Genomic DNA, 14953 nt, shown 5'->3' with positions numbered 1-14953 from the left:
TCCATCTGGTCCAGTGTGTCGTTTAAGGCCTTTATTTCCTTGTTGATCTTTTGCTTGGATGAACTGTCCATTTCAGTGAGGGGATTGTTAAAGTCCCTACTATTATTGTATGATTGCCGATTTGTTTTTTTGATTTTGTTATTAATTGGTTTATATAGTTGGCTGCTCCCACGTTTGGGGCATAGACATTTAAAATTGTTAGATCTTCTTGTTGGACAGACCCTTTGAGTATGATATAGTGTCCTTCCTCATCTCTTATTATAATCTTTGGCTTAAAATCTAATTGATCTGATATAAGGATTGCCACTCCTGCTTTCTTCTGATGTCCATTAGCATGGTAAATTCTTTTCCACCCCCTCACTTTAAATCTGGAGGTGTCTTCGGGCTTAAAATGAGTTTCTTGGAGGCAACATATAGATGGGTTTTGTTTTTTTATCCATTCTGATACTCTGTGTCTTTTGATTGGGGCATTTAGCCCATTAACATTCAGGGTAACTATTGAGAGATATGAATTTAGTGCCATTGTATTTTGCCTGTAAGGTGACTGTTACTGTATATGGTCTCTGTTCCTTTCTGATCTACCACTTGTAGGCTCTCTCTTTGCTTAGAGGACCCCTTTCAATATTTCCTGTAGAGCTGGTTTGGTGTTTGCAAATTCTTTCAGTTTTTGTTTGTCCTGGAAGCTTTTAATCTCTCCTATTTTCAGTGATAGCCTAGCTGGATATAGTATTCTTGGCTGCATGTTTTTCTCGTTTAGTGCTCTGAATATATCATGCCATCTCTTTCTGGCCTGCCAGGTCTCTGTGGATAAGTCTGCTGGAAATCTAATATTTTTACCATTGTATGTTACAGACTTCTTTTCCCGGGCTGCTTTCAGGATTTTCTCTTGTCAATAAGACTTGTAAATTTTACTGTTAGGTGACGGGGTGTGGGCCTATTCTTATTGATTTTGAGGGGCATTCTCTGTACCTCCTGAATTTTGATGCTTGTTCCCTTTGCCATATTGGGGAAATTCTCCCCAATAATTCTCTCCAGTATACCTTCTGCTCCCTTCTCTCTTTCTTCTTCTTCTGGAATCCCAATTATTCTAATGTTGTTTCGTCTTATGGTGTCACTTATCTCTCGAATTCTCCCCTCGTGGTCCAATAGCTGTTTGTCCCTCTTTTGCTCAGCTTCTTTATTCTCTGTCATTTGGTCTTCTATATTGCTAATTCTTTCTTCTGCCTCATTTATCCTAGCAGTGAGAGCCTCCATTTTTTATTGCACCTCATTAATAGCTTTTTTGATTTCAACTTGGTTAGATTTTAGTTCTTTTATTTCTCCAGAAAGGGCTTTTATATCTCCCGAGAGGGTTTCTCTAATATCTTCCATGCCTTTTTCGAGCCTGGCTAGAACCTTGAGAATTGTCATTCTGAACTCTAGATCTGACATATTACCAATGTCTGTATTGATTAGGTCCCTAGCCTTCGGTACTGCCTCTTGTTCTGTTTTTTGTGGTGAATATTTCCGCCTTGTCATTTTGTCCAGATAAGAGGATATGAAGGAGCAAGTAAAATACTAAAAGGGTGGCAACAACCCCAGGAAAATATGCTTTAACCAAATCAGAAGAGATCCCAAATCGTGAGGGGGGAGAAAGGGGATAAAAAGAGGTTCAAAAAGAAAGAAAAAACAAAAGAAAAAAAAGAAAAGAATTTAAAAAAGAAAACGAATAAAGAAAAGTATAAAAAAAGAAAAAATATATATATTAGATAAACTAGTTAAAAAACGTTAAAAAAGAAAAGGGTAAAAGTTAAAAAAAATTTTAGCAGAAGAAGAGAAAAAAGAAATGAAAAAGAAAAAAATTAAATTAATTGCAAGACTAAAAAATCACAGGGAGAAAGCCATGAGTTCCGTGCTTGGCTTTCTCCTCCTCTGGAATTCTGCTGTTCTCCTTGGTATTGAAACCGCACTCCTTGGTAGGTGAACTTGGTCTCGGCTGGATTTCTTGTTGATCTTCTGGGGGAGCGGCCTGTTGTAGTGATTCTCAAGTGTCTTTGCCCCAGGCGGAATTGCACCGCCCTTACCAGGGGCCGGGCTGAGTAATCCGCTAGGTTTGCTTTCAGGAGCTTTTGTTCCTGAGCGCTTTCCTTAGAGTTCCAGAGGATGGGAATACAAATGGCGGCCTCCTGGTCCCCAGCCTGGAGGAGCCGAGAGCCCGGGGTCCCACTCCTCAGTGCGCCCTCAGAGAACAGCACCCAGTGACTCCCGTCTGCCTGACCTCCGGCCGCGCTCCGAGCTCACGGAGCCTGCGACCGGTTCAAGGTAACCCCCAGCTGTGAGCTTACTGTCAGCTCTGTCTCTGTAGCCGGCTCTCCCGTTCCAATACCCGCAAGCTCTGCGACACTCAGACACCCCCGATCCTTCTGTGACCCTGCGGGACCTGAGGCCACGCTGACCCCGCGTGGGCTTCGCCCCGGTTTAGCCTCTGGAGCGATGTCCCTCAGCGGAACAGATTTTTAAAAGTCCTGATTTTATGCTCCGTTGCTCCACCGCTTGCCGGGAGCTGGCCCCTCCCCCGGGGGTCTATCTTCCCCTGGCTTTGGATTCACTTCTCCCGTGATACCACCTTTTAGAAAGTGGTTGTTTTTCTGTTTCTAGAATTGCTGATCTTCTTCTCTTCGATCTGCCGATGGATTTGCAGGTGTTTGCAATCTTTAGATAAGCTATCTAGCTGATCTCCTGCTAGCTGAAGTAGTCTTATTAGCCTGCTACTTCTCCGCCATCTTGACTCCTCTCCCACAGTTTTACATTCTAAAACTGAGATTGAGCAAAGTGATTGTGGGTAATGTCAGCAAGTTGTCTTTTTTAGTTTTAAATTCTGAGACTTTCAGAACATTTTGGACGTGAACAGCTGGAATTCCCCTATGAGAGTGGTCCGTCTTCTCCCAGGGCTCCCAACGGCCTGCGGTTTCCCCGGAATCTGCTGTGTGCCAGGTTGGTGCGGCATCACGTGTCCAGGCAGCACCCTGGTCCTGTGCACTTGGACATGCTCAGGGGTCCCTGAGGGGTCTCAAGTTCTGGTTGCAGCATCTCTGACTTCTCTGTCTTTCGCCCTCCTCTGTGGTCACGGTAGTCCGCAGATGACACCAACTCCATCTCCTCAGTGCCTGTCCCTTGTGTTTCTGTCCACTAGTGGCTATTCCTGGCACTTCTCCCCACAGGGCTACAGGTATTCCTGGCTGCACCATGCTAACTTTCTCAATGGTATCCCCCAGACTCCCCTGCAGGGCCCAGAGGTGATCTGGACCCTCCCTCACAGCCTCATCTCTGTTCCCAGCCCCTCAACCTTTGTGGTTCCTTGAGACCATCCTACTTGAATGTTTTTCACACAGGTGATTGTCCCTTGTGAACAGGCTCTTTTCTCTCCACTGCCACTCCCCCACGGGCTCAGATCGAGTCATCTGTCCCTGCCCTGAGCTCCCTGACACACTCCCCTCCTGAGTCCTCACACCTTTGGGAAAGTTGCAGTGTTTCTCATCGAACCATCTGGCTCTCAGCCCAGTAAGCTCCATGAGAGCACAACCAGAGCCCAGTCTGCCTGTCCCGTGATGAGTCCCGTAGATGTTCACATCTCTGACAGAGTGGCCTACAAACGGAAGTGCATGATAATGAGATGCATGTAAGTAGCAGGTCACTAATCAGGTGCTAGCTTTTTTTATGACTTTTTTAAAGTTAAGCATATTTTTCAAATATGCTTAAAATATGGTTAAAACCTCAAACACCCTATACACCTTCCATTAGATACAACAACTAGCATTTAGCGTCTGTGTTTTATCTATAGATAGAGATTTCAGGTTTTTGCTGAACCATTGAAGACTCTTACAGACATCAGGACTTAAATACTGAATCACGCATCTTCTAAGAATAAGATGCTTCTCTGCGTTACTGTAGTTACATCACCACACAGAGCAAGTAACATTGACCTCCTGTCTCATCCCGGTTATCACAGTGTAACTTTGATAGCTATTGGTTTGTTTTCACGCCATGATCCAGCCAGGATTCACACAAATGCTTCTGCACTCGGTTTCTGTTGTCTCTCTAAAGGCATAGTCCTCTCTTAATAAAACCCGTTAGGTCCTTATTCCTCACCTTGTTTTCTTCCTTTTTCATGTGACTTTCATTTTCTGAACTCTCCAGGCCGGTTGTCATAGGAATTGCCTAACATTCTGGATCTGTCTCACTGTTTCCTTATCTGTATTGTCTGTAAACCGGACGCCGATCAGGTCTGAGGCTTGATTAGATCAGGTTAATATTTTTGAGCTAGAATGCTTCTTGTCAGATGCATGTCTGTCACGTGCATCTTCTCCAGAGCCCCTGCTGTCTGATGTCCCACTGTCAGTAGGTGGAGTTTGGCCACTTGGCTAAGATCCTGTAAGGGAGTTTTCCCTTTGCAACTAACACTGTGACGTCCTGTGAATATCCTATTCCCCGATGACCACAGTCTCTCATTTTGTTGTAGCATCTGTTGAATCTCCTTGCCTAAATTATTATAGGAGAGCTGCAGAATGATGATTTTTACTGCTGTTGTTTTCCCTGCTTCTGTCAACAAGAGCTTTCCTGCCTCCTGTCCCCCCATCCCCTTCCCCTTTCTCCCTCCCCACTTACCCTTCTGTTTTCTGTCTCTGTGCCTCTCCTCCCATAAATTCCTAGATTTTTATTTAGTCAATGTGTTAAAATCATTTGGGACAAATTGTGCTCAGATTAACCCATGTTTAGCCAAACGTAAACCTTGAGAGGCTAAATTTAAATTTAAAAAATACTGGGGCACCTGGCTGGCTCAGTTGCTAATGCAGCTCTTAACCTCGGGGTCCTGAGTTCGAGCCCCATCTCGGGTATAGAGATTACTTAAAAATAAAATATTTTTATTTTATTTTATTTTTTTAAAGATTTTATTTATTTATTTGACAGAGAGAGATCACAAGTAGCTGGAGAGGCAGGCAGAGGGGGGGGGGGGAAGCAGGCTTCGCGCTGAGCAGAGAGCCCGATGTGGGACTCGATCCTAGGACCCTGAGATTATGACCTGAGCCAAAGGCAGCGGCTTAACCCACTGAGCCACCCAGGCGCCCCAAAAATAAAATATTTTTAAAAACCCAACTTACTTCAATATGTTTTTGACATTTCTGGGTTAATTTATTTGCATCAAATTATTTTGCTCTTAAATTTTTTCTTGATTTAAATTTTCAGCCTGTGAGTCAGGAAATCCTTTTAACTTGGGTAGAGCCCACTGATGAATGCCTCCCTAATTATAAGCCCTTCACAGAGAGTTGAGAGAGTGAATTATAAGCCACGTGCATGCATGAGATCCTCAAGTAGTTTTAGTCTACATAATTAAGAGAATTTTCCTCTCATATGTTAGATTGTACTTAAATCCAAATGGGGGGAGATAGCATCTTGCGTGTGTTTAACTTTTGTTCCCACTAGGGGGCATGCTTTAGTACTTTCTGGAGAGCAGCCGGGAGCAGCGCATCCTATCTCAGCTTCCCTCTGTACTTCTTAGCTACTGCAGAAAGTGAACATCACAGGTGGTCAGAATCAAGTCAGCTGCCCGTGTTGGAAGGCCCGTCATTCCCTGCAGTGTGAGAACCCAGTCCTTACGTGTGTCTTGTGTAAGAATGAGCACGTGCCTCAGAGGATGCTTGATGCATGGTAGGCCTCGCCAAGCGTCAGCTCCCCTTTCTGTCCTTCGTCTGACGCTTCAGAACGGGTTTCCACCGTGAGCCGTCTTTGGCAGTCCGCACGTGCGGCGTGCGCGTGGAGTATCCATTTCCAGCCACTGCCGAGCGGGGTGTGGCTGTTGGTTTTAAACTGTGACTGTCTCAAGTGCCCATTCTGCCATGTCCCAGCAGTTCCACCCCTGGGTCCTTCCACTGGAGATACAGTGACACAGGTCTCTGTGTTCTTGTTATACTAGGACAAAGGTGTCATTCGTGCGACTCCCCTGGTAAACTGGGGTCTGTCCAAATCCTGGAATGCTAAGCTGCAGTCAGTCCCGTTGCTGATAAATGCTTCCCGTGTGGCATACATACTGCACACACGCATGTGTACATGTGTGCAGTTACGCTGTACACCGAAAACAATCCAGATTCTCTTTATATGCAGTTATGTTTAGCTCCTTCTGTTTGTGTTCACAAAAGAGGGTCTAGAAGGATGCACTCACAGTGGGCGGTTTCTTCTCAGGAGGGGATGACGCTACGTGGCGTTGCCATAGTTGTATAGAACTGTATTTGTGTACCCCGTGGCTGAAGTTTTTTATTTTTTTTTTCTTAAGTAGGCTCCATGCCTAGCCTGGGGTTCAAACTCATGACCCTGAGATTGAGTCGCATGCTGTACTAGCTCAGCCAGCCAGCCAGCCAGCCCTGGGGTAGCTGAATATTTAAAATAAGATAAGGAGACGCATTTCTGTAAAAATGTCAAGGAAATGGGGAAGGTCTTAGGATTTCTCCAGGACTTTTAAGTAGGCCCTGTTTGATATTTTCTCACGAAAGTTTTATATTGCTCAGTTTTTTCATTCCCCTTCAGGTAAATTTTTTTTTAAACTTTATTTAGTGAATTTCCCCCTCTTAATACATAGTCAACCATCTTCATTATCTTTTCTTCTCAGAAATGTTCTTATCAAGGCGCCTGGGTGGCTCAGTCAGTTAAACATCCAACTCTTGATTTAATCTCATGATTTCAGGGTCCTGGGATTGAACCCCGCATTGGGCTCTGCACTCAGCGAGGGGTCTGCTTGAGATTCTCTCTCCCTCTCTGTTTCCCTCTGCCACTCCCCTTGCCCCTGCTCATGCTCTCTTGCCTAAAAAGTCTTTTTCTTTTTAAGATTTTATTTATTCATTTGAGACAGAGAGAGAGAAGGAGCAGCAGGGAGGCAGAGGGAGAGGGAGAAGCAGACTCCCCACTGAGCTGGGAGCCTGCTGTAGGGCTTGATCCCAGGACCCTGAGATCATAACCTGAGCCGGAGGCAGATGCTTAATTATCTGAGCCACCCAGGCGCCCCCCAAATAAATCTTTTTTTAAATGTTTTTATTGGGGCGCCTACGAGGCTCAATGAGTTAAGCCTCTGCCTTCAGCTCAGGTCATGATCTCAGGGTCCTGGAATCAAGCCCTGCCTCGTGCTCTCTGCTCAGCACGGAGCCTGCTTTCCCCTCTCTCTCTGCCTACCTCTCTGCCTACTTGTGATCTCTGTCTGTCAAATAAGTAAATAAAATCTTAAAAATAAATAAATAAACAATGTTATTATTATTATTATTACCTCTTTCCTGTTTTGCTAGGAGCCTGGGCAGGTAAATAAATGCACAGAACCCAGCCCCTGTCCCTCTTACCAGCCAGACATGGGGCCACGACCACTGCCTTGGGCTGCCGCTGACCCCTCATGGGACTTCCCAGACGATCTGTCTGTGCCTCTCGGGCCCACACACAGAACTGGCTCACATTATCCTTCCAGATCCATGATCAAAATCTGACCTTGACTTTGCTCTCCTCCCAGTACTCGAGCTGCTACTTAATACACACAAAAACGGGGCGGGAGAGACAATGCTAAAGCATACGTCTGAATTCTTTTGAACGGTTGCTGTCAGCATGTTAGTCTAGACAGTTCTTTGTGGTGGGGACCGTTCTGTGCATTTCTTTCGCAGTGACCCTAGCCTCTTCCCACCTGATGTCAGTGGCAGCCCCCAGCGGTGACAACCGGATCTGGCTTCAGATATTTCTTTGTTCTGCTAGGGGCAGAATAGCCCCCTGTTGAGAAGCACTGCTCTCCATAGACTGGCAACAGAGCTGTTGTTCGGAATTACTGACTTGAGTTCTTTTTAAATATTTCCATCCTGCCTGCTGATGACAGGTAATGGTAGTTCCTCCAGAGACTTGAGCCCAGCCCCCCATACTTCTGCGTTCTTCTGCAGGGGACTCTGAGGCCCTCAGCCGCTTCCCTGGCTACGGCACTGGCCATGGTTCCAACCTGTGCGCCTGCAGTGCTGCCCTCAGGGAGGGGCGCCAGGGGCAGATGCAGGAAGGTTAGAAACCTGTAACCCCTAAATGAGGAGCTTAAGTTCTCTACAGAGATCTTGTCGTCTGCAGTAGCAGTCAGGGTTTGCAGGCTACTCCGTCTCCCTTTTGAAGAACCTCGGGCTTCTGTGTGCACAGAGCACTGTCAGATAGAGCCTGCCCTGCCAGGACCACGGTGGGCTCTTGAGTCAGTCCCCTCTCCTGCATCCCTGCCCCTGCTCTGGTGCGTCTCCTACTCTGATGCCCTCCGCTCTGCCCCGGGCTGTCGGGATTCGAGTCCCGGCTGCCTCCTGGGCCAGGGCTTTTGGTGCGTGTCACGGTTCACTCAGTTGGCAGGGACCCCGTGGGGAAGGCCGCGTGTGTGCGTGCACTGGGAGCGGGAGCCCGGTCACGTGCCACAGTGGCCGGTGGGGCAGGAGCCCCCCCACTCCACCCCAGGGCAAACCCCGCAGGCAATCTGTAGTTGTGCTGCGGACAGGGCGGCCCCGACGTGTGGCCTCCAGGCTCGCCGTCCAGCAGTGTGGTGCGTTACTGCCCCTTCCCTCAGCGTGTGGGAAACCGGTCACTTGTTCTTTGGGCTGCCTCGTCTTCCGAGGAGTGCATGTGCCGTCGTGAGCCCCAGGAACTGCATTGGGCAGTCTGACCGCTCTCACGCGCTCTCCTAAGTGAGGGTAAGGCGGTCGTGCGGTGTTCTTTACACCAGGTTTGTGTGCATGTCCCTCAGGAGCTCCCGGAATACCTGAGCAGGTTCCATGACCCGCAGTCTGTTAGCACAAAATGTCTGTAAATCCCTCCCTGTCCTGTGGGGAAAAAAAAGTTAGATTGAATCATGCAATTCCTTCCGGCTCTCCCAACATCAGGGCAAGTCAGTGTTCCCCAGAGATGTTCCTGTGGTGACTGGGGACTCATGGCCTCTGCGTGGACGGGGCTGTGCCCTGGACTGGCATGTCAGCATGTTTAACCAAGCTGTCGAGGGCTGCACTGCGTGTGTTAGGCTCGCTGGAATGAATCCGAGTGAAGAGCTGTGCGGGCTGTGGCTGTGTGTTGGCCAGAACCAACACCACCCGGGGGGTCAGAGCGGGAGGATCCGCCTGGCCCAGCTCCTCGTGGTGCCAAGTCATGGGGGACGAGGCTAAGTGACTCCTGGGTCGGGGGCTCAAGACCATCTTTTCATTGGGCCTTTGGGGAGCGGTTTTTCTTTTATTTATTCATTTATTTGTCAGAGAGAGATCACAAGTAGGCAGAGAGGCAGGCAGAGAGAGTGGGGGAAGCAGGCTCCCTGCCAAGCAGAAAGCCTGATGAGGGGCTGGATCCCAGCACCCTGGGATCCTGACCCGAGCAGAAGGCAGAGGCTTAACCCACTGAGCCACCCAGGCGCCCCGAGGGGGAGCTGTTTTTCAAAGTTTTGCAGGGGAGAAGTGGTGTGAAAGGATTTCAGCCTTCTAAATACCTTGCCTGTATTGTCATCTGTTTGTTGTAATCATTCCATTTGAGAGGAATCTTGCTATTTCTCTGGTGGCAGAATGGCTAGCAGGGAGAGGAGGTAGCATGGTTTCCTAGGAGACCGGACAAGTAGTGATAAGCCACATCCATGCACAGGTTGGAGGTGCGAGCCGCTCGTCAGCTCCTCCCACGGGCTCTCAACACGGCCAGGATTGAAGGGAGCCAGGGGGAGGAGTGCCGTCTGTGCGGGAGCACTCCATTAGCAGACAAGAACGGTGGCAGGTGCGAGACTTGGAGCCATACAGTGTGGAGGCTTCCCGGGTCGAACCTCTGGTAGACAAAGGGCAGGCTCAGATGTCCTGGTCCCGTACACTTGGCTGTCAGTGCGATCAAGTCAGAGGAACGTGACGAATCTGTAGCTCGCTGGCCCTCCAGAGACAGCTGGAGATTTGCTGGGGCCGACCTCTTGCTCAGAGAATAGGAGAACGTTCTGTTGAGTGCGGAGCTGCGGGGGCCCATTCCACCGTCCCCAGCCCCCCGCTGCCATTGTCCTCTTACCTCTTCCAGATTCCATAAACATGTCTCTCTTTTTCCGCCATGTCAAAATGCCACATGAAAGGGGTGAGAGAGAGGAAGATGCTGCAGCCATGTCCGTTTTAACGGCAATTGTCCATGTGCCTCTTTACCAACAGAAAACTTGGAGTATAACGTGGAGCCTCAAGAAATCTCACACCCCGATGTCGGACGCTATTTCTCAGAGTTTACCGGCACACACTACATCCCGAACGCAGAGCTAGAAATCCGGTATCCAGAGGATCTGGAGTCTGTGTATGAGACGGTGCAGAATATTTACAGCGCAAAGAAGGACGCCGAGTAACGTCTGGTCGAGGACACTGCGCCTTTGCCGCTGCTGCTGTCCTCCAGGAGAACAGGATTCCGGAAGAAGACGTCTCCACGGATCCCTCTGGATTCACACCACCAGGAAAGCCACTTAACCAGTAGTGCTGGTTGCCTCCTACCAAGTCTAAATCACGTGTGCTCTCCTCCAGCTGCAAAGACAATGTTGCTCTCCGCCTACACTAGTGAATTCATTTGATGGCACTGTGTTCAGTGGCATGGCTTGTGTGCTTGTCCTGTGGTGACAGTTCGTGACATTCTGTCTTCATGAGGTCTCACAGTCGACGCTCTTAGAGTCATTCTTCCTGCTCACTTCCCCTACGTCTGTCTCCCACCTGTCTCAGAACATTTCATTTGCCAGGCAGGAAGGGGGTGGTCCTGTGTTGGCCATACTTTCTCTCTGATTTCTCTGCGGAACACCGGGGCGGCTTGTCTTTTCACCGTGAATTTAGTTGCTTGTTCAGAGGGGAAGCGGTGAGTGATGGTGGCAGCATCTGAGAGATGGGGACGTTAACAGACTAATGTAATCAGAGTCATCCGCATTTATTTTTTCTAATATTTGAAACAGATTTCAGGCATTTTATCTTCTCCCTGATTTGACTTGGGAGAATGGCATAGCTTTTCCTTCCGTGTTCCTCTCACACTTATGCTCATCTCTCTGTGAATTCTTAGTTTTCTGTTCCATTACATAAAATCTTCTAAAGAAAGTACATAATAATGGCCATTATGGATGGGTTTTCCCACATTCATCCACTGTTCCTCCCTTTAAAATAACTACTTTTTGTTTCCTTTTAAGAATTGTTCCAGTATCATGACTAGATCTTAAGTCAGTGATGGGTTCTCTTTATTGTAGGAAGTATTAATCTGGTGTTAAAATGTTTACTTTTAGAAATCACACACGGTGGTCTCCAAAAACCTAAAAAGGAGGTTTCACTTTGGTAACCGGAAAAAAGAAATAATGAACCTTACACGTTTTTTAAAAAGGAAAGAGGAGGTTCCATGCCCCCTGTCATCCATAAGAATCACTCTAAGACCCTTTTGAGTGTGGCGGGGTGGAGACAAGTAAAACGTCTTAAAGAATGTCTGATCCATGGGGAAGGAGGCGGGGTGTCCTTCTGCTTTCTCGAAGCACTGCTGTCCTGGAGATACCACTGGCTCTTGCTCCGTGCCCTCCGTCCCTGAGCGTGAGGGCACCGAGTTCCTGCACAGCTCCAAACGCCGCCACTCTCCACCTGCCTGTTCTCAAGCAAGCTAGCTAATTCGTAGTTAACCAGTAGAAGCTAACTTCTGGAGTTAGGACCTAGTTACTTTCCTCTCTGAGTTGAGAAGAACCCAGTTGTTCTGGTGAGTGAGGCTCTGGGGGCTGGGATCCGGCCCCGCCTCGCCGCCCATCCGTGCATTTGCATGCTGTTTTTCCACGCCGTGTTTGATGACTGCCTCTCGTTTCACCCTGGGAAGCCCTGGGATGACCGAGGTTTGGGGAAGCCACCTGAGACCATGTCATGGTACCTGGCGGCTGGTAAGCAGTTACTAGAGGTGAGGGTCTGGCGGGCCGGCGCCTGCCAGCCCGAGTTCACGCTCGCCAGTGTCGGCGTCCCTCGGCAGTCAGATCTAGAGCCCGATGGGTTAGATCTGCCTGGGCAACGTGACCACTCACAGCACCCCGCCTGCTGAGGCCGGGGATCTAACACTACTCTCGTTTAAAGGTGAGAAACTAGTTAATCCAGAGGTAATACTAACCAGATGCGTTACTAAGAAACTGTGGAGCATGCTGAGTTATAACCATTGGTTTTCTGGTTTGATTTCCTTTTTTTCTTAGAGTAACATCGAAGCCAAGAAGGATGGTTTTACTTTACTGACCCAATGTAAATATGTATGTAGACTGTTTTTAAATGTGTTTCTTCATGAATGCTTCATTCGGCTCCAGGAAGCCTGTGTCACCTGTGTAAGTTGGTATTTGGGCACTTTATATTTTTCTAAAAACGTGTTTTGGATCTCCTGTACTCTAATAAATCATAAGTTTCTTTTTAAAATTTTTTCCAAAAGTTTTCTCCATTTTAAAAAGCCCTGTTACAACAAAGTAGGACTTTCACGATGTTAAAATATTAAATATTTGGATATAGTCACTTCTTTTCTCTTCAAATGAATGCCAAGATTTTTTTGTACAATGATTAATAAAATGGAACTTACCCAGAGAAACCACACAAGCGGCCTGCCCAATTTCGTTTCGGAACAGAAAGTCCAGCCTTGACAACAGCAGAATGTCCCTGGCTTCTCTTCTGCTCCAAACATCCAAACATTTGCTCTACCGAATTTTTCATAACGTCGGTGAGTGCACAGGGCACCTTTATTCCGCCGGCTCCTCCCAGACGCCAGTTCCCGTCAGCCGGCTGGGAGAGGCGGAGCCCGTGGTTGTCACGCGAACAGCGCAGCTTGTCCAGTGCAGCTTGTCGGTTGTTACAGTCTGTGTTGTGCAAAGGGCAGGTACTTCGGGACGTGCGGGTTCTCGGTGCGTTGTTAGCACTGGTGTGGTAGCTGCGGGACGCAGGGCGCCCGTCCCCCCAGCGATGCTCTGTGTGCTGTGCAGAGAGGACCAGGAACAGGCCAGTCCCCAGTATCTGCGCTGCGGTGGGTCTCAGACCTGGAACATACTGTCGTGCGTTGTGACTTTGTGAGAGGAGAATGTCCTGTGCCGTGACTTACCTACTTCTTGGCCCCTAGAACCTTCCTCCCCAACACACACGCACACACAGACACACACACACACAAAGCAGCCCCAAGGTCCAGTGTTTGTGGACGTACTTTGGGAAACACTGTGTCATCAGTTATGTCCAAAACTAGTCTCCGTTTGCCTCAGACCAGTTTGGCCAAGTGTCTCGTGTGAACAACTTCGTCTAACCGGATTTCGGACAGCCGGCTTCATGTGGTCTCCACCCAAACCTCATAATAGATCTCTTTATAAGTGCATTTACACAGCAAAATTGTTTAATCATGAAAACCAGCATTAATACTGTTGCTCCGTCAGTTGTACATTTTCTATATCTACTCGAAGTCTTGCTCTAATTTTAAAATGTCTCAGTCTTTCCTAACGTATTAAATTGAGTCAAACGTTCACGTTCTAGGCTTTCTTCTACCATCCGAAGGCGAAATGCTCTTTTTTCCTTCCTCCATATTCTAAGTAACTAAAATTGGATTACCAGCAACTTTTTAATTTAGAGGTATCCTGTGGCCGTAATAATCAAGATGTAGCTCTTCATGTCTTACTGTTTGTAGTTTTTTGGAGGAAAGGAGAGAATGTTCTAGACAAAATGCAGCATTTGGCTGAGTGCCGGTTTCTTTCTGGAGACGTCAGCAGTTGTGTTGCGCTTGTGCTTTTGTATTCAAGCTTCTCTGGAGCCGCCACTGGCTTCAGCTAGACTCTTCACAGCAACCCTCTAAGGCAGGGCCAGGTCGTCAGTGTTTCTGCGGGCCACGGAAGGTCACATGTTCTTTGTTTTCATAAACGTAGAAGACCTTCTCAGCGTGAGGGCTGTAAAGAAACCGGCCGTGGGCTGGGTCTGGCCCATGGGCCGCAGTTTGCCAGTCCCCGCCGAGGTGTAGGCCTGCCCGCATCCCACTGTCCGGCCGGGAGGTCGGGAGTGTACTGCTTGGAGGCGGCACGGCTGGTGGGACGCCTGGGTGTGTGATCTCCAAGCTCCCGCTCTAGGCAAGGTCACCACTGCCAACTTGAGCAACTACCTCGCACCGGTTTGACCTTCTGCCTTGCAGCCACTTTAACTTCTAAACGTTTCCGTTCTTTAACACTTAGACTCTTGAGAGGAAAGGACATTCCTTTGGTGAATAAAATTCTGTGCAATTATAGAACAAATGTATTATGGCCATTTAGCGATGATTGTATTAGGGTAATGCTAGTTCTATAATAAATAGACCCAAAAATTTCCTCTGGCTCGAACACAAAAGAACTTTCTTGCTCACCTGCCACCAGGCAGGGGAATGGGGTTGGGGGGAGACGGCTGTCTGTCAGCTGGAGGCTGTGTGGGAGCGAGCATGGAGGGACATGTCCGGGAGGGGTCAAAGCACAGAGGCTGGGGATGGCCCTTGGCACTGCCACTCACATCTCGCAAAGGAGGCTGGGAATGAAGACCCAGAAACCCAGTGGCCAGTCCACTCTGGGTGTGCGCTCGTCGCAGCAGGACGTGCCCCCTTCCCAGGGAGACAGCCTCTGTGAGGTCAAGCTGTGGCGGCAAACATTGCCCGCGTCAGTGGCCCAGACTAGAAACATACCGCTTGCTCCTGCCACCCCACGGCCCCCAGGCGGTGGGAGTGAGTCCTCACAGGTCCCACTGCTAGCCACTGTCCATAGTCACCGCAGCAGGTGACCATGGGAGGGAAAGAGGAGGTCCCATGCCAAGCCACATATGTCACTCGGTAACCAGACAAGTCACAGACCCACAACCTAACTCCAGATGAGGCTGGAGAATGGCCTCCCCTGTGCCCAGGAGGAAAAGAAAAGGTTGGGGGCTTTGCCCGGTCTGTGCCTCTCACCCCAAGCCTCTCCTACTCACTGCCTGCG

At 48.5% G+C, this 14953-nt stretch overlaps 1 protein-coding gene across 3 annotated transcripts in view; it reads left to right on the top strand.

Moving 5' to 3' along the window:
* FBXO21 (F-box protein 21) overlaps positions 1 to 14320 on the top strand; it is a 53574-nt gene extending 39254 nt beyond the window's left edge. For 2 of the 3 annotated variants that reach the window (XM_045073499.1, XM_045073498.1), the window contains exon 12: positions 10176 to 14320. In XM_045073499.1, the coding sequence (XP_044929434.1) occupies positions 10176 to 10360 (185 nt within the window). In that variant the 3' untranslated portion in view covers positions 10361 to 14320. The remainder of the gene's footprint in view (positions 1 to 10175) is intronic. The other variant, XM_045073500.1, reaches the window with a different exon arrangement.
* The last annotated feature ends 633 nt before the right edge of the window (positions 14321 to 14953 follow it).

Source organism: Mustela putorius, unplaced genomic scaffold, assembly GCF_011764305.1.
Source record: "Mustela putorius furo isolate JIRA1106 unplaced genomic scaffold, ASM1176430v1.1 tig00537248_pilon_pilon_pilon, whole genome shotgun sequence".
In the NCBI taxonomy this organism is placed as follows: Eukaryota; Metazoa; Chordata; class Mammalia; order Carnivora; family Mustelidae; genus Mustela; species Mustela putorius.
This window is presented reverse-complemented; position numbering and strand designations above follow the sequence as displayed.